Source organism: Equus quagga, chromosome 10, assembly GCF_021613505.1.
Source record: "Equus quagga isolate Etosha38 chromosome 10, UCLA_HA_Equagga_1.0, whole genome shotgun sequence".
In the NCBI taxonomy this organism is placed as follows: Eukaryota; Metazoa; Chordata; class Mammalia; order Perissodactyla; family Equidae; genus Equus; species Equus quagga.
This window is the reverse complement of record NC_060276.1, coordinates 62,168,953-62,192,808: the sequence shown is the minus strand read 5'-3', so window position 1 is coordinate 62,192,808 and position 23,856 is coordinate 62,168,953. Positions and strand designations below refer to the sequence as shown.

The 23,856-nt window shown below is 37.3% G+C and overlaps 1 protein-coding gene across 1 annotated transcript in view; it reads right to left on the bottom strand.

Annotated features, from left to right (window-relative positions):
* Positions 1–14,050: 14,050 nt before the first annotated feature.
* Positions 14,051–23,856, bottom strand: part of CHMP1B (charged multivesicular body protein 1B) — a 44,177-nt gene continuing 34,371 nt past the window's right edge. Inside the window, exons 7-8 of the mRNA XM_046674046.1 lie at positions 16,442–16,514; positions 14,051–16,023 (exon numbers count right to left, since the gene is read on the bottom strand). Coding sequence (XP_046530002.1) covers positions 15,979–16,023; positions 16,442–16,514 — 118 coding nt within the window. The 3' untranslated portion in view covers positions 14,051–15,978. The remainder of the gene's footprint in view (positions 16,024–16,441; positions 16,515–23,856) is intronic.

Below are 23,856 nucleotides of genomic sequence, written 5' to 3'. Positions count from 1 at the left end.
TCCACACTTTACTAGCTATTTATCATTGAGCAAATTACTTAATATCTCTGTGCACCAGTTTCCTTGTCTCCAAAATGGGAATAATAGCAAATTCTTATCTCATAGGGTCATTATGAGAATTAAATAAGCTAACATTTGTAAAATGATCAGTGCCTGGTATTGAAAGAACTATGCATGTGCTTCTTAATCAAATAACTGATATTATTGGAATCAAATGCTTTAAAGCCAATATTGATGTCACAGTTGTTAGAAACATAATGAAAATATACTGGAGGATGCCAAATAAAAGCAAGAGTATGAGGCATGTAAAGAAGTCAGTAAAACGTGACATCTGTTTTGCGTGTTAGCTCCTTCACTAGTCAATCATGTGGGCCCTGCCTCATTCTCAGGCTTTCCTATGCCTCTGACTGGATGACAATCAAAACAAAACCAGGATAAGGTGATCAAGACACAAAGCTGAAAAGGAGAGACAAGGATGGAAAGAGTAGATGAACAGAAAATTCATCAGCCAAGGAGGGTCTGGAGTAGACGCCATCAGGCAGTTCAAGAAGCTTGGTCTTAGAGTACCAGGCAGACTTCTCAATCATTTCCTACTTCTCCCCTTGAAGGGCCAGCCATCCTCAAATACATTCTGTCCTTTTGCTTTTGCCCCTCTTGCTACCTGAAGTACCCTCCCTTTCCTCCAGCACCCATCCTCCAAGGTCCATTTTCTTCACATAGCCCTCTCAGCTTCTCAGATTTCTCAAAGCCACAACTGCAATATAATGAAGTGGTAAAAACACTGAAGTGAGACACAGAGTTTACATCTTTGCCTCTGCCATTTTATAGTTGCCTGATCTTGGGAGAGTTATCTAATCTCTCTGAAGTTCAGTTTTTTCAGTTAAATAGGAATAAACACCTAATTGATCAGGCTTTTATGGGGATTAAAAGAGACAATATATACACAATATTTAGTATAATTATACAATAAATGGTAGCTCTACATTTTTATTACAATTTATCCCTTCTCTGAAATCATGTTATTTATACCTTAGGGCTGAACATTTTATACTTTGTATTGTAATTGTTTGTGAAATCACTTATTTCCCTTACTATAAGCCCCTGACGACAACGATCACTTATGTATGTATGAGTCAAAATTTTCTATTTGCAATTCATAGAAATCCAACTAAAACTGGTTTTAGCAATAAAGGGAATTTATTCATAATTGAAAACTCTAGGAAGAATCAAGGGCTCAAAAATGTCACAAGGAGTTGGCGTCTATTTTTCTTTTTATGTTTGTTTCTGGGTGGCAGGGAGGGCCTTTGCCAGCTCTATTTCTACATCTAACCAGCTGCAATTCCAGTGGAAAGAAATGGTCTCTTTTCACTATTCTGAAGTTAAGTCTTAGATCAACTTACCCATTCCTAAACCAAATATCTATGGTTTAGGGGGCAGTGATTCTAGAAGGCCAGATCTGGGTCATGCGACAACCCTATTTGCTGCAGAGTGATGTCAGCCCTACTGGACTCACACAGACTGAGAATGAGCAAAGGAAATTTCCCCAGAGGAAATCAATATGTGTGACTATAAAAAGAAGGAATGGATGATGAGAAAGAAAAAATGATGCTGACATTTTGTAAGCCATACCCTCCCTTATAAATGTGGAAAACATCATAGCCAATATCCTTAGTCTCCTGCAATCAGTCTCATCCTAAATTGCCTTCAAGTCCACATACACACGGAAGACAACATCCTCCATAACCATGGAGGGAAATGTCTTAAAGCAACGATCTGGAATATCACATCACATTCAGTTCCTCCAACTTCCACTTCTGGCTAAAATGAAATAACAGGAACCAGATTTACCCTCCTGCCTGAAACAACCAAGAAAGACAGACAAACTATAAAAAATAACAGTTTTTGAGATACTGGATCTCAGGCAGCAAAAGACAGCGATCTTTGAGAGATGAGAAACAAACAAGATGAGCCCTAGGATTGTCCCAGGTTACTGTCTTGAATTTCCAGGCAGCAGAACAAGGAGAGGGGACCCAGGCAGAGCAAACGCCCTGTTTTAAGGAAATGGAGCTGAAAGTCCAGGGATACCAAGTTGGGTAGAGTTCACAAAACAAAATACCAGAGAAGAGAGAGCTACAGAGAAAGAACCCTGGAGAGATGCGAAAGGTATTTAGCAGAGTACTCATCAGTGAATGCATGTAAGGAATCTACTGGAGAAATAACTACCTGATAGGATTACAAAGAATAGTGCTCACACAGGGCTAAAATTGGTACCTACTATCACCAGATTAGAAAACGTCATTATTTACAGGCAAACAGATATTCAGAAAGAACTTGCCTCAGTGGTGGGGAATAATGGGTCTTGAGTCTAGACTCCAGACTAAATGTTTTTCTCATCCTACCTAACAAATCTTACAATGAAGACCTGGAATTATCAACCTCTTTCCAAGTAACTTAACTGTAGCACAGAATAAAGCTCAAGAATGTTTATAGGAATACATAAAAGTATCCAGCATCCAAAAAGGTAAAATTCACATTTGACATCCAATCAGAAACTACCAAGCATAGAAATAAGCAAGGAAATCCACGTCATAATGAGAAACATTAATCAATCAAAAATATTCAGAACTGACACAGATGTTAGAATTAGAAGACGAGAATGTTGAATCAGTTATTGTAACTATATTCCATATGTTTAAAAAGCTGAGTAGAGACATGAAAGATATAAAACAGACCCAAGTCAAACTTCTAAAGATGAAAATTACAATGCTTGAGATTTAAAATTCACTGGCTGTGATTAACAGCAAATTACAAAATTAAACATCTCAGAAGAAAAAGTTAGTGAACTTGAAGACACAGCAATAAAAACTATTCAAAATGAAACACAGACAGAAATGAGAATTTAAAAGAGTGAAATGAGCATCAGTATGCTCTGGAACAACTTCATGAGACCTAATATACGTGTAGTCGAAGTACCCAAAAGAGAAGAGTCAGAAAAATATTGGAGGAAATAATGGCTGAACTAACTTTTTTTCCCAGTAATTTTATTGACATCATAATGGTTTATAAAAGTTTCTAACTTTGATGAAAACTATAAACCCACAGATCCAAGAAGTTCAATGAACACTAAGCACAAGAAGTATGAAAAAAACTAAAACTACACCAAAGCCTATCTTAATCAAATTGCTAAAAAACAAAACAATGATAAAGAAAAAAATCTTAAAATTAGCCAGAGAAAAAAGACATTACATACAGAGGAACAAAGATAAGGATGGCAGCACTTTTCTCATCAGGAACAATGCAAGCAGGAAGACAGTAGAGTAGCATTTTTAAAGCGCAAAAACCAAAAAAACTGCCAAGGTATAATACTATGCTATCATTAATCAAATGAAAACTGGAGTTGTTAATATCATACAAGCTTTGTTGAGAGGGGAAACAGAAAAACTTCTGTTTTCACAATGTTTGCTTGTGCATGTCAATAAGAAAAATGGTCATTTTGATTACATGGAGAAGTAGAAGCTAATACAATTTTAATAACTGGCTCTCTGAAAACAAATAAAATGAATAAGTCCTGATTTGTCTTGGTGTATGTGTTCCTATTATGGCCAGTTTCAAGCTACATAAAGTCAACCAGCTCACAAATTTTCTGAAAACTTAACAACAGGCTCTCCTGAGGCAGTCCCAGCCAGCTTCAGCACACCACTGATTCTACGATACCAGCATGTGTACATATAGTTATCTTATTCCTGCCAAGTGGCTCTATTTTGAAGAAAAGATATTTAGAACTGTTGTTCGGAACTTAAATTGAAAAATTAAAGGGCACACATATGATCTAGGGGCTATAAATGGATATCCTCTAACTTCGAAATAAGATTTGTAACAGCATTCCACACTCCCTTCTTCCTTATTGAATAATTTAGCTTTTCTTTGGCCTTAATAAATCTAGGCACCTGCTAACCTGAATCAATAGAAATCTGGTAGGACATTAACATTTCACCATGGAAATTGAGTATGGCTGCAGAAGGTGAGAGGACAGGCCTTTTGGGATGTTCAAAGTGATTCTATTTGTTGAATTCTTGAAATAAAAGTTAATGTAACTGTCATGGATTTTATCAACTTCCAGGTCATATCAATTTGTCTCAGTCTTTTTTAACAGATTGGAACTAATGCATAACATTGTTGGAGGGCAAATTAAGGTTTCTCATGATGATTTTTAAGGGAAATATTGATAGATTGTGACTTTTCAATCAATTCATTATTTATTTATTTTTATTTTTTAGTGTGTGTGGCAGGAAAGGAGAGTGAGGATGCTGCTGGATTTGAATTTTGCTCTTTTCAAATCGTTGGTACAAAGGTGCTAGATGCTTTCACACATGCAATGTCATGTATGAAATGCGGTAGTAACAATAAATAGATATGGTGAGATTTCAGGCACCATAACTTAAGTCAGGGAGATAATTTCTCATAAGTATGACTTTTAAGTGACCACACATAATCCTGCATTTGCAGCCAATTCCTTTGCCTTATGTGGCATAAGGGCAGCCTTAACTTTAGCAGTCAACACACCACCCTCCCCTCAACCTAATATGACCAGAAACAAAAACTATCACGTCTCATCTGTAAACTAGATAAGGGAGGGGAGATAAGTCCTGATCTGAGTATTTAGTATGCAAGTTTTCTATTTAGTGTGTTATGGAGTCAAGACCAGTATGTACTAGCTGTGTAAGGTCTAAAAGTACAGACTGTTAGAAATATGCCACCTTCACTCCTAAGAATGATCCTCGAGTTCCTAACTCACATAGACTGTGCTGTATACAGCCTTGAGGGTGGATCTTAATTGATCACATTAATTCCATGGCCTCTAAAAAGATGCAGCCCTGCTGTTTAATGGTGCTTGACATCTCAGCCTCTGTGATTACAGTTCAGGACATGAAGAGTAGGGCTTGGGAGCTAGGGGTGGTGGGGGAGGCAGGGAGACAGGGACAGAAAGAGGTAGAGAATGTGAAATGGTGGCAAAAGCCTAGGACCCAGATCGGTAATCCTGGGATTTCCTCTTAGCTCTGCCACTAATTTCTGGTGACCTTGGACAAGTCTTTTTTCCTCTGGCTTCCATTTATATCATCTGAACAATGAAGGTGTTGGACTAATGCTTTCTAGCCCCAAGATTCAATGATTTTAGGGACTCCTTTCACCCCTCTGACAAGGACCCCGACTCTATTTACCTTAAGGAAATTGATAAGAATTCATAACCTCTCATAGCTATATGGTTTAGTTCAGCTTACAAAGTCCTCTCCACATATATAATGTGTCTTGATCCTAGCAATAGCCTTCTGAGATAGGTAGAGTGGGTATGTTCATCCTCAGTTAACAGATGTAGTAACTGAGGCTCAGAGTTAGCTAACACTTATTGATCACATCCTCTTTGTCAATGTGTTGAGCATGTTACAAGGATCATCTCCCTTCGTTCTCTCAATGACCCTTTGAAGACTTTTATGGTAGGTAATCCAATTATTCACATTTTCCCGATGAAGACACTGAGGCACAAAAAGCTTCAATGACTTGCCCATGGTCGCCTAGGTAGCAAGTACTAGTCTGGTTTCAGAGTCTTGCACTGAACAATTACGTCATATATTGCCTCTCTCATAAGAGCACATATGGAGCCTTGCCTTTGGGAATAGGAAATAAGGATAGGAGAAGAAACACACAGAATTAGGGAAGGGGTGGGTGGGTTATAAAACTGCTTCCCGCAGGCAAAATTGCGAACAGAGTTTGTCTTTGTTGCTTCCTGACGTCTCCCTTCCCGATAGGCCCCTAGCAACAATCAAGATTTATTTCCATAGGTCCTACTCTCTAAAGCTCAAGGAGAAGGTAAAGCAGTTTCTACAACAGGGGTTCTCAATCCTCATCGGCTAGGGCTAGGTGCGAATCTTTAAACGGCCTCATCTCAGAGAACTGGCTTCAATTGGTGAAATTTAAATTCAAGGTGTAAGCTTTCCAGGTGATTCTAATGTGCAGTCAGAACAACTGTTGTTCTCAGCCTTGGCTGCACAGTGAAATCACCCAGAAGGTTTTTAAAAGTTACAAAAGTGCCCAACCTCCAGAAATTCTGAGGTAATTGATCTGGTGTGTGACCTTGGGATTTTTATAAGCTTCCAAGTGATATTAATGTAGAGCCAGAGTCAAAAATCATGGACCTAGAGTCAGAAGGCCTGAGATCTACTATAGACTCCATCACTTACTAGCTTGGACTAGTAACAATTTGACATAGTTTCTTCATCTTAAAAATAGCAAAAATTATAATACTCGCTTCATGGGTTTATTCTGAGAATTAAATGAGATAAGCCTTGTAATGGGCCAATATCTGGCATATAGTAAGTGCTGTAAAACAGCTATAATGACAATCTACTATGCAGGATAAAAAGTACATAATAAACTAAATCCTACTATGGCAATGATTCTCAAACTTTAGCATGCATCAGAATCACCCGTTCTTTAGGTCTGGAGAGGGGCAGTAATTTGCATATGTAACAAGTTCCTAGCAGATGCTGATGCTGCTGGTTTGAGCATTACACTTTGAGAATCACTGTTTGAGCTTTAGCAGTTTAAGCTTCCCCTCCAAGAGTACTGGTGCTTTAATACACTCCAAGGATATTATTATGGTGGAATTTAAGATACTTTAGTTGACAGATAGTGGGAGATATTCTGGGGCAAGAGACACTCTTGTAGGAAGCTGCCTATTGCACTTAATTTTAAGGTGAGTCCTTGTCAGTTTCCCTGTGCTGTTTTCCAAAGCAGTGGACAGATCAGAGGCTGCTCTGAATGGGATTTTTGTAACAGAGTAGAGACAGATTTGGACTTTTTTTCTTTCCAGTACTATTTTATGAGACCTGCCTTTTTGACTCCTTCACATTCTCCTCCAATTTGGAAAAGATGCCATTAAAGTGGCACATATTTATAGAAGTATTAAATTAGTGTCTAAAGGTATGTTAAGGCTTGTAAAACACATCAAGATGGTTGGGATCTGATAATTTCCCACTGAAAAGTGTCAGAACAATGAAGATGTTTTCCAGTGTGACTGGGAAGGTTATGTCAAATAGACCGAGGCTGGCAAATTCGTGCCCCAGTCCTCACAGCTTCTAAGGTCATCATTTCTAAGAGAGATGACAGACTCTGAGCCCAATGGGGAGGCTGGCAAAGCTTGTCTGCAGCATACGCTTCCCACCTCTCGTTTTAGCAATTGCGTCAGGCACTCCCCTCACATTGCCCAGCCCTGGCTTCCCAATTCTCCAACACTCTATTTCTGGGCAGCAGACATTATCCATGTTAACCTTCACCCAAGTCAAAATCTATTTTGACTTAAATTTGTATTTCTCTAACATCTGGCTAGGGCTAGGCAGTTGACTTGCTGAATTTAGATACAGAAATTCACACTGAATGCGATACTGGTTAATGGGATACTTATTTCAAGGAATTTGCCTGAAAAGCAGCAGCTCAAAGATATGCCTCAAAGAGTGGAAAGCCAGGCATTGTGGCTGATAGTAGAGTTTTGTTTGTCTGATTTTTGTTTGTAATATGTGTGTGACATGGTGGGACTAGGGGACTTTGAACAATTTCTCACATCATACCCTCTCCATCTGTGGGAGCAGGTAAGATAATTTACTTGGTAGGTGGTATTTGAGCAATAGGTGACAATATTCTCTATAGCAGAGAAAGTGAGGAGCTCCTAGAAGCTTAGCACCACAGGTGGTTGGGTTTGACCTTGGAGAGATCACTCAATATCTTCATCTATAAACGAGGTTATGACTATCCTGCCTTGCCTCCCTCTTTAGGGTTGTGGAAATGAATCTTCATGGCTCATGTGAAAGCACCCTGTAAATTAGTAGGTGTTAGAGAAATTCAAGTTTTTGAATAACTGAATAATGATTATGATGGTAAAAATAATAATAAATCTTTGCTATATGAGTTTCTACAAATAACATAACTTATTTGGAGGAGACAGAAAAATAGGTTTAAATTAGTAAGTTTTTCAACTCCAGAAAAGTTATACTGAGTTATTAAAAAGAGCTCTTTTTATGCAAATTAATTTTAATATTATCATTCCTCCTATCTTAGAGCCAAGAAAGCCCACTGATTTGATGTGGAGACAGCATATTTATGAAGGATGTCATTCTCTGGGTCTCAATGTCCCCATATAGTCCATTAAGGGTAGGAGGCCTGCACATTCATAGATAGCAAGGTTTTCTGGGTATTCATAGGGAGGAAAGAAGCCAGAGGTAAAGCTGGCTGCCACCACAGACTCCTTTCCTGTACAGAAGGGGAAGCCCATGGGCCAGAGAAAAAACAGTGACCCTTTGTTGGGGTCTGTACTCTGGAGGCCACTTGGAGAACCTTGAGTGGCTGCTGCTGGCCCCTCCCAGTGAGCTGCTTTCAGTGGAAGATTTACAAGTTCTAAAGACACTCCAAGATGGCTTGTCTACACTGGCTCATCATTCAAGGCAGTAAGCGAGAAATGATCACTCAATCAATAGCAAATATTCCAAGGACTTGAAATGATCCAGGATCACTTCTCTATGAATCATCCCACTGGGGAAGAGAAACAGCTAACTTACGCAAGAGTCTTCCTGTATTTGCCCTGTATCTGCAGAACTCAGCTTCCACCTCCCATACTGAATTAAATGAGCAGAGACTCTTCATGCAGAGAAGGCTTAAGACAATGAAACTCTGTTTAACCCGAAAGGCCCTAACAGCCTGCCATCCTCAGAAAAGCAATGACTCCTAGCTAGTCAGACTCTGCTTCCATGGTAATCCAGCACAGCTTGCTCCAGGAGAAAAAGAAAAGGGCTGCAAAGAAGAAATGATCATCTCTGCATAATGTGGCATCAAGAGCAGTTCCATTGCTACACTGGGGCTTAATGTAGGGAATAGAGTTGGGCAGGTGGGTAACAGAGAGCCTGTTCTTAAAATGTTTATTTCCACAAAAGCAAGAAGAGGAATACTTCAGACCAGGATAACCTTATAAACAGATGCACTATAATCTCCCATTAAAAAATAACTACCTTCTTGTAAGTCTTGCAATCATGCCTCAAATTCTACTCGCAGTGCTTGTGTTAAGCATTGCTCTCTTCCTATGGCCTTAAAATGGAAAGTAGTGCATCCAATGATTAAGAGCCAATTGGGACTCAGCCATTTACTAACTCCTTATCCGAGGCAAGTTGCTTAATTTCTCTCAAGTTCAGTTTCCTCATCTGTAAAAAACAGGGTAAAGAATAGTACCTTCCTCAGTGGGTTTTTGTCATGATTAAAACAACAACATTGGCTTAGCACAGTGCTCCACACATAACAAATGTTAAAAAAATGATAGCTTTTATTATTACCTAAAATACAAATTCTCTTGCAGATTTCCCCAAGCGTTCATGAGGGAATTTGGCAGATGCCTCTTTTTCAGAGATAGTTTGGCAGAGTGTAAACACCATGGGCTTTGGATTCAAACAGACTTGAGATTAAATCTGGGCTCTCATCCTAGCTGTGACACTCCAACTAAGTCACTTCACTTCTCTGAGCCTCAGGCCCAGCCAAGCGTAAAATAGGGATAACATCTCACTTCATGTGACTTGTGAGAATTACGAGAGATGTTTATGACACACTCAGTACACGGTAGGCGCTCAATCTGTTAATTCCTTTTCAGGAAAGCAATGGGCTCTGACACATGATGAGGAGGGTGCTGAAAGTACGGCAATGGGTGTTAAAAGGAAAGCTGGGACACTGGAGACAAACAGCCTTCTGGGCCTGATCTGGGATTTCAGTACTCTACTATCAAGATAATGGAAAAGGCGTACGGACCCAGTGCCATAAAAATTTTAGTACGCCATAATGAAAAAGGTGACACGGTATAACCATATATGTGCTTAGGGGTCAGTTAATGTACAGGGCAGAGCATTTAAGATAATTCTCACTGTACCCTTCTGAGGGCTTAGTTATTTTAGGTGACTATCCCACTCCATGCATATAACGGGCTTTTCAACTGGCTATGAGACAGTAAGCATGAGAACTTGCCCCAGTAAAGGGCGTACTGGGATGATGACTGGCTGAGCTCATCAGATCCTCTCTTGGATTTGATGGTGAGTGAGGGGGATTAGAGGCATGGAAAATAGAAAGAGACTAGGTATGCCAGTAACAGGTGCTTACTGGAGCAGCAGAAACAGGTCGAGTAAGTTGATAATGGTGATCATTACATCACCACGATACTTTAACATTAGAGGCAGGAGCAAAAGATAGTTTCTGTGGGGAAGTTTTATTAGAGGTATTGATAATCCATCTCTCTTGTAAGACTACTAGAGCTACTATTGTAGCCTGAATATGCAAAGATTCCAGTTATCTATGAGGCCTGGTTATGTGGTTATCAAAATGGTGTCCTGATTTCTATCTTTCTCTACATATCTTTACAATAAATCCTTTTTAGCAGACGAGATCTGAGCTCATCTGGGTTCCTTGCAAATGGAAAGAACTTAAAAAAATATTTTCGTGTGAATTTCAGCCTTGCCACTTACTAATCTTCATCTGTAAAATGGAAGTTGTGAGGATTAAAAGAGTTAATACAAGCAAAACATTTAGAATAGTGCTTGGCATACAGCAAGTGTTCAAAACGTGTTAACTATTATAATTACTTTGGACATGCAAAAGCCTGAGTTTCAGTCTTCTTATCTATAGAATGGGATTATATTTAGTTTATGAGGTTGTTGGATTAAATGAAGTAACACAGATAAAATAGTGCATAGCTATGCACCTGGTCCTTAATATATGTTGGTTATTGCCTTCTTTCCCTCAAAAACAGTATCTTTAAATATTTTGAATCATCAAACATCTATCTGGGCAGTATAATGAAAACAAGTTTTGGCTTTGTGCATAATAAGTGCTGAATAAATATTTAATGTGAAAAGTTTCCACTTCAATGAGTGTTGCCATTTTGAACCTCCTTCTCACTCTCTACCCTCACACTCAGCCCCAGAGGAATTTGGAAGTGGGATGGTGTCGCTATCCTCACCCTAGCTAAGTAATGCCTATTCTTTATGAAGCTTACAATGGTGCAACACGAATGGAAACAGTGAATTTGGCTTTGGATTCAATTTTCTTTCTTCTGTACATAGGCAATTCTACTTGGAGGGTCTCAAAAAAGCATAGTGAGCTGGTTAAGTCTCTATAGATTTTAGGGGGCCAGCCTCGTGGCCAAGTGGTTAAGTTCGCACACTCTGCTTCTCGGCCCAAGGTTCACCAATTCGGATTCTGGGTGCAGACCTATGCACTGCTCATCAAGCCATGCTGTTGCAGCATCCCACACAGAAGAACTAGAATGGTCTACAACTAGGAAATACAACTAAAAAAGCAACTAAATACAACTAAAATAAATGAGGAAGATTGCCAACAGATGTTAGCTCAGGGTCCATCTTCCTCACCAAAAAAAAAAAAAAAACCCTCTAGAGATTTTAGTAATTGGGAATCTCTCTTTTCTTCCCATTACGTGGAAAAGGATCCTCCATCACATCTTTCATTTAATCCCAGAATTGTTGTTAGACTTTATGTTTGACTGAATCAAAGCAGAAATGATCAAAATTACATATAGAGACAGCCCTTGTTAATTATGTTACTTCAACACCCAAATCTCTTTATGGAAGTGACATAAAATCACTGTGCAGTAACGTTTTCCAAAACTTTCATCTTTTTCCTCTCAATGATTTCATGTCATTCTGATAAAGGAAAAGCTCAACATGTCAAGCTCTGGCGTGATTAAGTTTGAGTAATATTTCTAAGAAACAGATACATAGAGTTCATTTTGTGGACCTTTATTTGGAACATGGGACCCAACACTGTTTTAGTGACCAAGCAACATATTAAATGAAGACTTTTTGCCTTCCTTTATTAAATTTGAGAACAAATATAAAACAGAACAGGTAATTTATTTGACTAGGCATAAATTTTCCTTGAATATTCTAATTGGACTTTTCTAACTGAAGGCTGGAAGGCTTTTAGCTGTCTGGCAGACAATACATAAACTACTTATTAAGCACCACAGGCACATTAGTCATTTATTTGTAACAGGGCACTTTGGAGAACTTTGTACCTGCTACTTCAGTAGGGAAGTAGTCTATTTACAGGAATATAGACAGTATCAGCAGTAGGCTGCGTAGATTTTATTTTTGCAATTTCAGTCGAATGATTTTTACCAATACATCTTTTAGCTTGGGAACATTTTCCAGTGTGGAAAATGAAAAGCTTGAGTATGAATACAGCTTAGTTAACTTTGTAACAAATTGGTTCCATTTGTTTCCTTATGGAAAAACAGCTATGATTTCCAAATTGGAAGAAAGTCATATTTTTCTGATAGCTCAGTCTGAGCAAAAAAGAACCACTCCTCACCTAGAAACACTCTGCTGAACACCTGTTTGTCTCGGGATGAACTACCCCCAGGTCAAGAATTGGATTAGTAGCTTTCACTGTCTGTCTCAGCAATAAAATCAGAAAATTATATAGTGGGAATAGAATGTGGATGAGGTATAACAAGACTTGCCTTGTAATTCCAGTTAGAATCCAGGTTCTAGCACAGTGCCATGAGCACTGGATTTGGAGACACAGTTGTTAATAAAATCCAAGCTCTGTTTTTTTAATAGCTGTATGAATCTTTGCAATCTACTTAAACTATCAGCATGGTTTCCCGTTCTCTAAAAACGGGGATATCAGTCATCCACTTGCTCACAGGATTCTTTAGAGGATTAAATAAACCACAATATATCAAAGTGCCCAGAACTGTTCCTAACACATAGTAGATGCTTAACAAATGTGGTGGCTCTGAATTTCTCTGGTCTCCTCTTCCGTAATATGGGTGGTGGGGTGGACTAGATGTTCTCTAGGTCTCCTGAGACAAAAGATTCTAAGACCTATAACATCATAACACTGCATTTAGAATTCTTTTGCGGGAATGGGAGAAAACAGAAAAGAATGGTGGGAATGTACTACAACAACTCATTTCAATTTACACAACCAGTGTACTCTGAAATGATTTGTAGAAAGGGAATCTAAGGCCCAGAATGACATAAGAGAATTATCCAAGCTAAAAGTTAGTATCAGAGCTAGGCCTGGAACCCGACGTCAATCACTGTAGATCAGATCCAGAGCTTTTTCCTCTACAGGCTACACTAGAGCCAATTTAAGACTTTAGCTCGGAGCTGTTATCTACTAACCTCAGTTAATCCATAGGAAATTAGGCTAAGTTTGGCTTTGGCATTCCATCAATCATTTTGTTCTTATCTTCTTTCTAGATAACTAGTACCCTTAGATTCTCTTCAGATAGTCCATCCAGAGGTTCTTTTCCCATAACTTTCTACACTATAAAGCAAACTCATCTCTTATCATATCACCTGTTTACTGTTTCTTCTCTGTAACAATGATTGATAATAAATTAACCAGGTAAAATAATCCAGCCCATAATGCTTACCTAAGATGGTTCAAAGGAAGGTGGAAGATTTTAGGCATCGAGGCATAGGAGCAGGGGTATAATTTTTGCGAGGGGTGCTTTTTAAGACTTCTTTAAAGAATAGCCATGTCGTCTAAAGGATGAAGGTGTAGCAAAATGTTCCTGAGAATATGACCTTGTACATTCTACCAAATGATTATAAATCAAATGCTTAGGGAAAAAAATCAGAAGAAAATGAGATTGACAGGGAACTAAAACTGAAGGTAAATAAAAGGTGCTATGATGTCTACTCTTCATGATAGTATAGTCTGACAAATTATTTTTCAACTATCCAATGACTTATAAAATTAAAAATGTAATTTATACTAACAAGAGTTCACAGGTTGTGGGGGCACTGGTCTAAGAACAAAGTGTAAGAAATAAATTTTTATTATATTTATAAGACAATAGATGAATCCCAAAGTACAACTTTGTGTCTACCAAAGAACACTATCTTTAAAAGAGCAATCTGATACGGCTGTTAAATAAAACTATGAGCAGTTATCTTTAAATCAGAGTCATTTATATTTTAGCTTTAAGTAAGCCATATTCACAATTTAACAATTTTTATTCACAAGAACAAAAGCTACAATTATCACCAATGGGAAATAAGAAATCTCTATTTCATAGATATTTTAGTCTGTAATAATTTCTTCTATGGCTCCCCAGGATGCTTAAGTAGAAAGGATAAAGCATCAATTATAAACAAAATGGAAGATTACCACATTGAGGTCACACCATATAGTCAAGTACCAAGAAAGTTACATAGGTTTAACTCAAACTTAGCAAAAGAATAATTTCTCATTTCATTAACCAGTGAAAATAATCTTCATTTATACACACTCTCATTTACAGTAGGAAACATCATATATGAATGGTGAATATTTAGCAAAAAAAAGTATCTCCATAATTTCACTTTGATTGCCTTCATGACTTACAATGAAAAGATTTTCTGAACAGATGTACTCTTCAATAGAACTTTATGAAATATTGGAATTATTTCATGGCTCAATCATGTAGTAAGGAAAAACACCTTACCTACTTTAACCTGGATTAGTAGTATACTTGCTAAAATATAACTTGGTCACTTCTCTACATTTGAGACCACTGTATCAGAAAATTGCAGGAACATGTTAATTTGTTCATTTTAATTGGGTAAAATATAGATATTCCTGGGGAGATGGCAAGTAATACAGTTAGTCATCAAATGCTTCTCCCCACAGATTCTGTCCTTCCAGAGTCTAGTCTTTACAACCTTTTGACTTTTCTTTCCCTCTACCCGCTATGTTGTGCTCCCAACTTCCATTGAGCTGGAAGTTATTCACATGGCTCGGTAAAAAATTTTATTCTAACTTATTCATTTCCACTTCATTTCTTCCAGTCATTAAAGAGTTGTTGTTTTTTAAGATAAAAGAATGAACACATTTAACCAGGACTTATAGTAGTTGTAATTTGAATTGCTTCAATTTTGTTTTCTTTGTTGTTATTTTTTGTTGGTTTAAAAACAGGCCAAGATTCTCGTAAACCAATCAACAATCTTATGGAAAATGTGAATGACATTAAGGCCATGAAAATTAACCTCCTTTTAAAACACAGCCTAACAAGGGTTGAGTAGAAATAGGAGAACCATTAAAAATGTGTTTCAATTTCATGTGAAAGTATGAAAGATTAAATTTCTTTGAGAGTCTTACCAACAGTGATATTTAGCAAAAATAAAATGTAAAAAAGGAGAAAACCTTAATTTCTTTAAAGCTGCAGATTTTTATTAGTTATATAGGAAAATTATAAATAATTTTTTTTTAATTTAAGGAATTCAAATAATAGTCATTAGATCCCTGGGTAAAAATTCCAATAATAATCTAAATTTAAAAGCCAATGAACACAGATCAAAAGTCAACGCCATTTCTGCTTGAATAGCAAAAACAAACACAAACATAAAACACAAAAAACAGCACTGCCCAACGTATGATGCTAAATGAGGTGTTGTGGTTATGTAAACATATTAAGTAAACATGTTTTCCCTTCTTTTATTTTGATGCATCACATGTGTATGCAGGCAAAGATTTAAAACTACTTTGAATTAAAAAGAAACCAAAACCTTTATTCTATATTTTATTCTATATAAAGTACTTTTTTCTGTAGTACTTTGGTGCTAGATTTTTGATGTAATTTTTGAGAATGAGGTTTCCTATACAACAAGCTAACACTAGGTTGGTCAAAGACATCTACAAAGAAAAGTCCCTCATACTTTTCAACATAATATACAAAACTGTAAAATCTGTCAAGATGGAAACTTTCTGGAATTTCTTAAAGTATTGGAAAGTACAGCAAGGCAAAAGAAAGTATTATATACAAATAGTGCTTAAGCATTCTGTAGTGTAAGGAGATCTTAGTGTAAGTGGAGTGCAATTTATCTACATATACACACAAAATATTTCAGAAGCAAGTAAAGTCAACAAAAACACCAGTTCTTTAAATTACACTTGATCACGCAGACGAGCAAGTCTCTGTGACAATTCATCCTGAAGAAAGCAAATTTTAAAAGTCACAAGCTGTGACAAATATAATTCACTAATATTTTAAATAGCTCACATTTTAAATAAGATTTAAAATCTTAGATCAAAAATTCACAGAAGCAGCAACAATTAGACTTTACTTTTTAAACATTTCAGAATAAATGAAGAGCTTAATAGAGCAGAAGCTATAAAGGGGAGCAAACAACTTCTAAATTGAATATGCACGCCAATAGAAAACACCCATCATTAAGGAATTAAAGGCTAATCACATTTTGCTAATTTAAGATGATTTCATATTATAGTAGAGAGATACTTTTTATAAAAGAACAAAAGGTATATATATTTAGTTATATGTAAATACATATAATATATATTTAATGCATATATCAAGTTCATACTAATCAAGGTAAAATCAAACCTCTACCTGTTCCGTGGAAGCAACACTTGTGCCAACAGAACCTGTCTGACCCTGTGGTAGTTCCATATTGAGATCAAGGCTAAAATTTAAAAATAATTACCATAAATGAATGTTAATACAGGCATTTTCCTCCTTATGTAATTATAATAAGTAATAAAATAGGCTTATTGCAAATTTGAATATTCCACATACCATTTTACCTTAATTTAAATAAAAATAAAACTGGTTCAATTTTAAAAATCTAAATAGAACTTAAATATCTTATGAAGGTCCACCTTAGGGTAAATGCATGTACTAATTTTAAAGCAGTTTTGTTGAGTGCTAATGATGACCCACGTGGATGACAATCTTATGATAGAAACACTAATAAAAGACAGGAAAATGATCTGGTTGTCTGAACAAAAGATCAAAACAGTGGTCATCCAATGTATTCAATTTACTGGAAATTACTATATGTCTCCTACTGGGAAGGAAAATTAATATGCAAAATAGATAAACCAGACTAGATAAATGTAGCCTCAGGATCCATATCGAACATTTCAGCTAACTTCAAATTCAGTGCCTAGCTCCTGAGCTATGCTTAGCAGGAATCATTATGTCCATCCACCACACAACTGAGGTTTAGAAAAGTTAAGTACATTTGCCCAGGATCACCCTAGTGATAGATAAGATCTGAACCCAAGTTTGTCTGCCTCCAAGGACTATGATTTTAATCTCCATTGTAAACACTCCTCTAGAATATAAACTAGCCTTTCTGCCTGTCTCTAGACCAGCGTATGCTAAAGCTAACTCCAGTTTGAAAACACTACAGGGAATGTAATAACTTTACCAGTCATTAGGACACTCTATAGACAGATTGTTATTTAAAAGGTAAAGATATGCTATACTCAAATTTTGTTGAGGGAATCATAAACTCAAACAGAATTCAGATACTTAAACATCTTTAGGGATGGGCATCAGTATTTTGACATTAGCAGTTCTACGTGTCTCTACTGCTCCAGTCACCACTCATTATTGACATAACCAATCTCTTTCGATTTTCCCCCCCTGCAAGAACATTCAGCAATGTCTGAAGGCATTTTTGATTGTCACAATTTGGGGGACGGGTATTACTGGCATCTTGTGGGTAGAGGTCAGATGCAGCTAAACATCCTACAATGCATGGGACAGCCTCCAGGATTATCCAGCCCAAATTGTCAATCGTGTCGAGGTTGACAAATTCTACTCTAAATCTTATCAAAAAGTTGTCTACTGAACTTGATTCCCACTGAGGGTCCACAAGGCTGTAATGTGGCAATATTAATTGTACAAGACATTCCTTGCAGTTTCTGCAAGCCCAATCTTCTTATTTAGTGTTTAGTAAAAACAGAAACAAGTCCATACCACAAATTACTAAGATGGAGTCTTCTGACACACAATGCCTGAGTCTCTTTATGATACTTAACAAAAATCACCTTTCTTGCTACCTCCCCATTGGTATGTGGACGACAGCAGGATACTAAGGAAGTAAAGTAGTGTAGAACCTAACCTCCAGCCTTGTTCTCAAATATTGCAAACCTAATTGATTACCCTGGGTTTTCATTTACTAATGATACATTAGTGATCTAAAGAGCTGATAAACTTAACTGTTCATCCTAATCAGATCAGGTCTTAGCTTAGACACTAGAATAGTATTCATCAACTATATTTTCCAAGTGACTTCAAATTTTCTCTTCCCAGGAGAAAAGAATAGAGTACATGAACCCTATTTCAAATTACTCCACTTTTGAAGACAAAGTATAACACTTTATATCACGCAGTTTTAATCTTTATCTTTGAAAAAAATATTTTTATTCTTTACTACAATTTTATCTTGAGCTAAATAATATACTAAAGAATACTGATAACATGACTTCTGTAACACAGACATTATCATGGCTGAGTCAGTCTCTTCAAACATGAAAAGCCTAAATAAACAGCTCATTAACAGATACCCTATTTTGAATAGCAGGGCCACAATGGGTGTCAATTATTTACTTAAAAAAGAAAAGACCATCGGCAATGAAGCAATATTGCCATCTTTTGAACTCCTTGGACATTCCGCACATATAGCTCAGTTTGCAGGATTCAAACAGGGCTTAAGACTTAATCAACTGATCACAGCAGAATTCCTTTAGAAGATTCTTTAAAAAAAAAAATCTAGGGCCAGCCCAGTGGCACAGTGGTTAAGTTTGCACGTTCCACTTTGGTGGGCCAGGGTTCACCAGTTCAGATCCCTGGTGTGGACCTATGCATCGTTTGTCAAGTCATGGTGTGGCAGGCAGTGTCCCACATATAAAGTAGAGGAAGATGGGCACGGATGTTAGCTCAGGGCCAGTCTTTCTCAGCAAAAAAGAGAAGGATTGGCAGCAGATGTTAGCTCAGGGCAAATCTTCCTTAAAAAAAAAAACAACAAAAAACAAAACATCTGGAGTGACGTCAGCATCATGGTGGAGTGAACTTCCCCAGTAAACTCTCCCCTCCAACATACAACGAAAAGGACATTCATACTCCAACACAGGACATCAAAACACAACAAAAAAAATGTAAGAGAGACCCACACAGCCATATGACGGAGGGTGTAGAGGCTGGAGGCCCCTTGAAGGAGGTGGAATGGTGTAAGAGAAACCTTCGCTCCCTTCCCTAAAGACTGCGATCCAGGACCGTGGGAGACCTCTGAAGGGGAAGGAATGGAGGAGGGGATGTTCGTTCATGGAAACATCAAGAATCTCCAGTGGGCCCTTGCAGCCTAGAGGGAAGCCCTCTACCAGGGTGAAAGATTTCACGGGGGTGACCTTATCAAGCCAACACCCCAGGAGAACAGATAGTGAGAGAAGAGCGAGAAAACACCAAGAGCACCCAGGAGAAAACGCCCCCTCCCCCACCCACCCAGCCTGGGTCCAGCACCTGGGATCTCAGTTGAAGGCAGAGGGCTTAGAATACACGGCTCTTGACCCACACCGAGTGGTGACAGGTGGTAACTGTGACCAAATAACACCAGGATGGTAAAAAACAGAGCCACTCCCTCTAGCAGTATCAAACAATACATTAGATCTCCAGACCAGAGAGAAAATGACAAGTACCCAGAAATCAGTCCTGACGACACAGAAATATGTAATTTAAATGACAGAGAATTCGAAATATCTATCATTAAAAAACTCAAAGAGTTAAAGGAGAATGTAGAGAAACAATTCAACAACTTCAGGAGCTACTTCACAAAAGAGATTGAAACTATAAAGAAGAATCAATCAGAAATATTAGAGATGAAAGACACAATGGAAGAAATAAAACAAGACATGGATTCCCTGAATGCTCAAGTGGACATCACAGAGGAGCATATCAGCATAATCAAAGATAGACACGTTGAAATGCTCCAGATAGAGGAGGAGGAGAGAGAACTAAGACTAAAAAGAAATGAAGAAAGTCTCCAAGAAACGTCTGACTCAATTAGGAAATGCAACATAAGAATTATAGGTTTTCCATAGGGAGAAGAGAAGGAGAATGGAGCAGAAAGTTTGTTCAAAGAAATAATAGCAGATAACTTCCAAAACCTAGGAAAGCAGATGGAAATCCATGTAGAAGTGGCTATAAGATCTCCTAACTATGTCAATGTAAAAAGACCTACTGCAAGGCATACAGTAGTGAAACTGGCAAAAGTGAATGACAAAGAAAGAGTAATAAGGGAAGCAAGGCAGAAGAAAATAACCTACAAAGGAGCCCCTATAAGGCTTTCAACCAATTTCTCTGCAGAAACCTTACAGGCTAGGAGAGACTGGAATGACATATTCAAAGCTTTGAAGGAAAAAGCTTTCAGCCACGAATACGCTATCCAGTAAAAATATCCTTCAGATATTATGGATAAATAAAAACTTTCCCAGACAAACATAAGCTAAGGGAGTTCGTAGCCATGAGACCTCCCCGCCCCCACAAGAAATCCTCAAGAAGGCTCTCATACCTGAAAAAAAAAAAAGGAGAAAGGGGTTACAAAGCACAGACTAAGGAGATAAATAGGTAGAATCAGAGCAGGATAGCAAAATACTCAAGTATAGCATTAAAGACAAAGAAAGGAAAACATCAAAAACAAAGATTATCTTGTCATTTTAACCACAAACTCACAACACAATATGGAATACGATGTGAGAAAAACAACTTCGGAGGGGAAGAGGAAAGGGACTGAATCGTTTTAGCCTACGGAAATGAGGTTATCACAAAATGGACTATCTTATTTATGAGATTTTGAATACAATCCTCATGGTAACCAATAAACAAAAGAGAAGAGTAGAGACACAAACAATAAGGAGAAAACAAAGAAACACAACATAAAAAACTACGTAATTCAACTGGTAGACCAAAATACACTGGATGAGAAACAAAAGAAATGCAGGAGAACTGGAAAACAAATGATAAAATGGCAGCATTAAGCCCTCATATATCGATAATCACCCTAAACATAAATGGATTGAATTCTCCAAGGAAAAGACACAGAGTGGTGAGATGGATTAAAGAAAAAGACTCAACAATAGGCTGCCTCCAGGAAACACACCTCAGCTCCAATGACAAACACAGGCTCAGAGTGAAGGGATAGAAGACGATACTCCAAGTTAATGACAAACAAAAGAAAGAAGGTGTTGCCATACTCATATCAGACAAAGTACACTTCAAGATAAGTAAAGAGAGACAAAGAGGGGCAATGTACAGTGATCAAAGGGACATTCCATTAAGAGGAAATAACACTTGTAAATATCTATGCACCCAACACAAGAGCACCAAAGTACATAAAGCAACTATTAACAAACCTAAAAGAAGATATTAATAATAACACAATAAGAGTAGGGGACATCAACACTCCACTCACAGCTATGGATAGATCATCCAGACAGAAAATCAACAAAGAAACAGTGGAATTAAATCAAAATCTAGACCAGTTGGACTTCAGAGACATATATAGGACACTCCATCCAAATTCAACAGAAAACACATTCTTCTCAAGTGCACACGGAACATTCTCAAGGATAGATCATATGTTGGGAAACAAAGCAAACCTCAATAAATCTAAGAAGATTGCAATAATAGCAGCATCTTTTCCAATCACAGTGCTATAAAGCTAGAAACTAATTACAAGAAAAAAGCTGAGAAAGAGACAAAGATGTACAGACTAAACAACCTGCTATTGAACAACCAATGGATCACTGAAGAAATTAAAGGAGAAATCAAAAAATGTCTGGAGACAAATGAAAAGGAAACATACCATACCAACTCATATGGGATGCAGCAAAAGCCATATTAAGAGGGAAATTCATCACAATACAGGCTCACCTTAACAAACAAGAAAAATCCCAATTAAGCAATCTCAAACTACACCTATCTGAATTAGAAAAAGAAACACAAACAAAGCCCAAAGTCAGCAGAAGGAGAGAAATAATAAAAATCAGAGCAGAAATAAATGCTATTCAAACAAAAAAGGCAGTAGAAGGGATCAATGAAACAAATTGCTGGTTCTTTGAGAAGATAAATAAAACTGAGAAACCCCCAGCCAGACTTACAAAGAACAAGTAGAGAAAGCTCAGATAAATAAAATTAGAAATGAAAGAGAAGAAATAATAATGGATACCACAGAAATACAATGAATTATAAGAGAATACTATGAAAAACTATGCCAACAAAATGGAAAATCTAGAGGAAATGGATAAATTCATAGACTCTTACAACATCCCAAAGCTGAATCAAAAAGAAATAGAGAATCTGAATAGACCAAACATAAGAGATTGAAATAGTAATCAAAGCATCCCAAAGAATAGAAGCCCAGAACCAGAAGGCTTCCCTGGAAAATTCTACCAAACTTTCAGAGAGGATTTAATACATATCTTTCTCAAGATATTCCAAAAAGTTAGGGAAGATGGAACGCTTCCTAACACATTCTACGAGGCCAACACCACTGTGATACCAAAGCCTGACAGTGACAACACAAAAAAGGAAAACTAGAGGCCAACATCACTGATGAACATGGATGCGAAAATCCTCAACAAAATATTGGCAACCCAAATACAGCAATACATCAAAAAGATCATACATCATGATCAAGTGGGATTTATTTCAGGGACACAGGGATGGTTCAACATCTGCAAATCAATCAATGACACACCACATTAACAAAATGAGGAATAAAACCCCCATGATCATCTCAATAGATGCAGAGAAAGCATTTGACAAGATCCAACAGCAATTTATGATAAAAACTCTTAACAAAATGGGGAGAGAAGGAAATCACCTCAACATAATAAAGGCCATATATGACAAATCCACTGCCAACATCATACTCAATGGCTAAAAACTGAACCCCTTCCCTCTGAGAACAGGAACAAGACAAGGATGCCCTCTATCACCAGTCTTATTCAACATAGTACTGGAGGTTTTGGCCAGAGCAATTAGGCAAGAGAAAGGAATAAAAGGAATCCACATAGGGAGTGAAGAAGGGAAACTCTCACTGTTTGTAGAGGACATGATCTTATATATAGAAAATGCTAAAGAATCCAATGGAAAACTTTTAGAAACAATGAACAACTACGGTAAAATTCCAGGGTACAAAATCAACTTACAAAAATCAGTTCCATTTCTGTACTCTAATAACAAACTTACAGAAAGAGAACTCAAGAATTCAATTCTATTTACAATCGCCAAAACAAAAAGAATAAAGTACGTAGGAATAAATTTTACTAAGGAGGTGAAGGACGTATACAACGTAAACTATAAGACATTACTGGAAGAAATAGATGACATAAAGAGATGGGAAGATATTCCATGCACATGGATTAGAAGAATAAACATAATTAAAATTTCCATTCTACCCAAAGCAATCTACAGATTCAATGCAATCCCAATCGGAATCCCAAGGACATTCTTCACGGAAACAGAACAAAGAATCCTAAAATTTATATGGGGCATCCAAAGACCCTGAACTGCTAAAGCAATACTGAGAAAAAAGAACAAAGTTCGAGGCATCAGAACCCCTGACTGCAAAATGTACTACAAAAGCCATAGTGATCAAAACCGCATGGTACTGGTACAAAAACAGGCACATAGATCAATGGAACAGAACTGAAAGCCCAGAAATAAAACCACACATCTACCGACAGCTAATCTTTGACAAAGGTGCCAAGAACATACAATGGAGAAAAGACAGTCTCTTCAATAAATGGTGTTGGGAAAACTGGAAAGCTACATGCAAAAGAATGAACGTAGACCATTATCTCATACCATACACAAAAATAAACTCAAAATGGATCAAAGACTTGAAGATAAGTCCTGAAACCATAAAACTCCTGGTAGATAATATAGGTAGTACATTCCTTGACATCTAACTTAAAAGGATATTTTCGAATACCATGTCTTCTCAGACAAGGGAA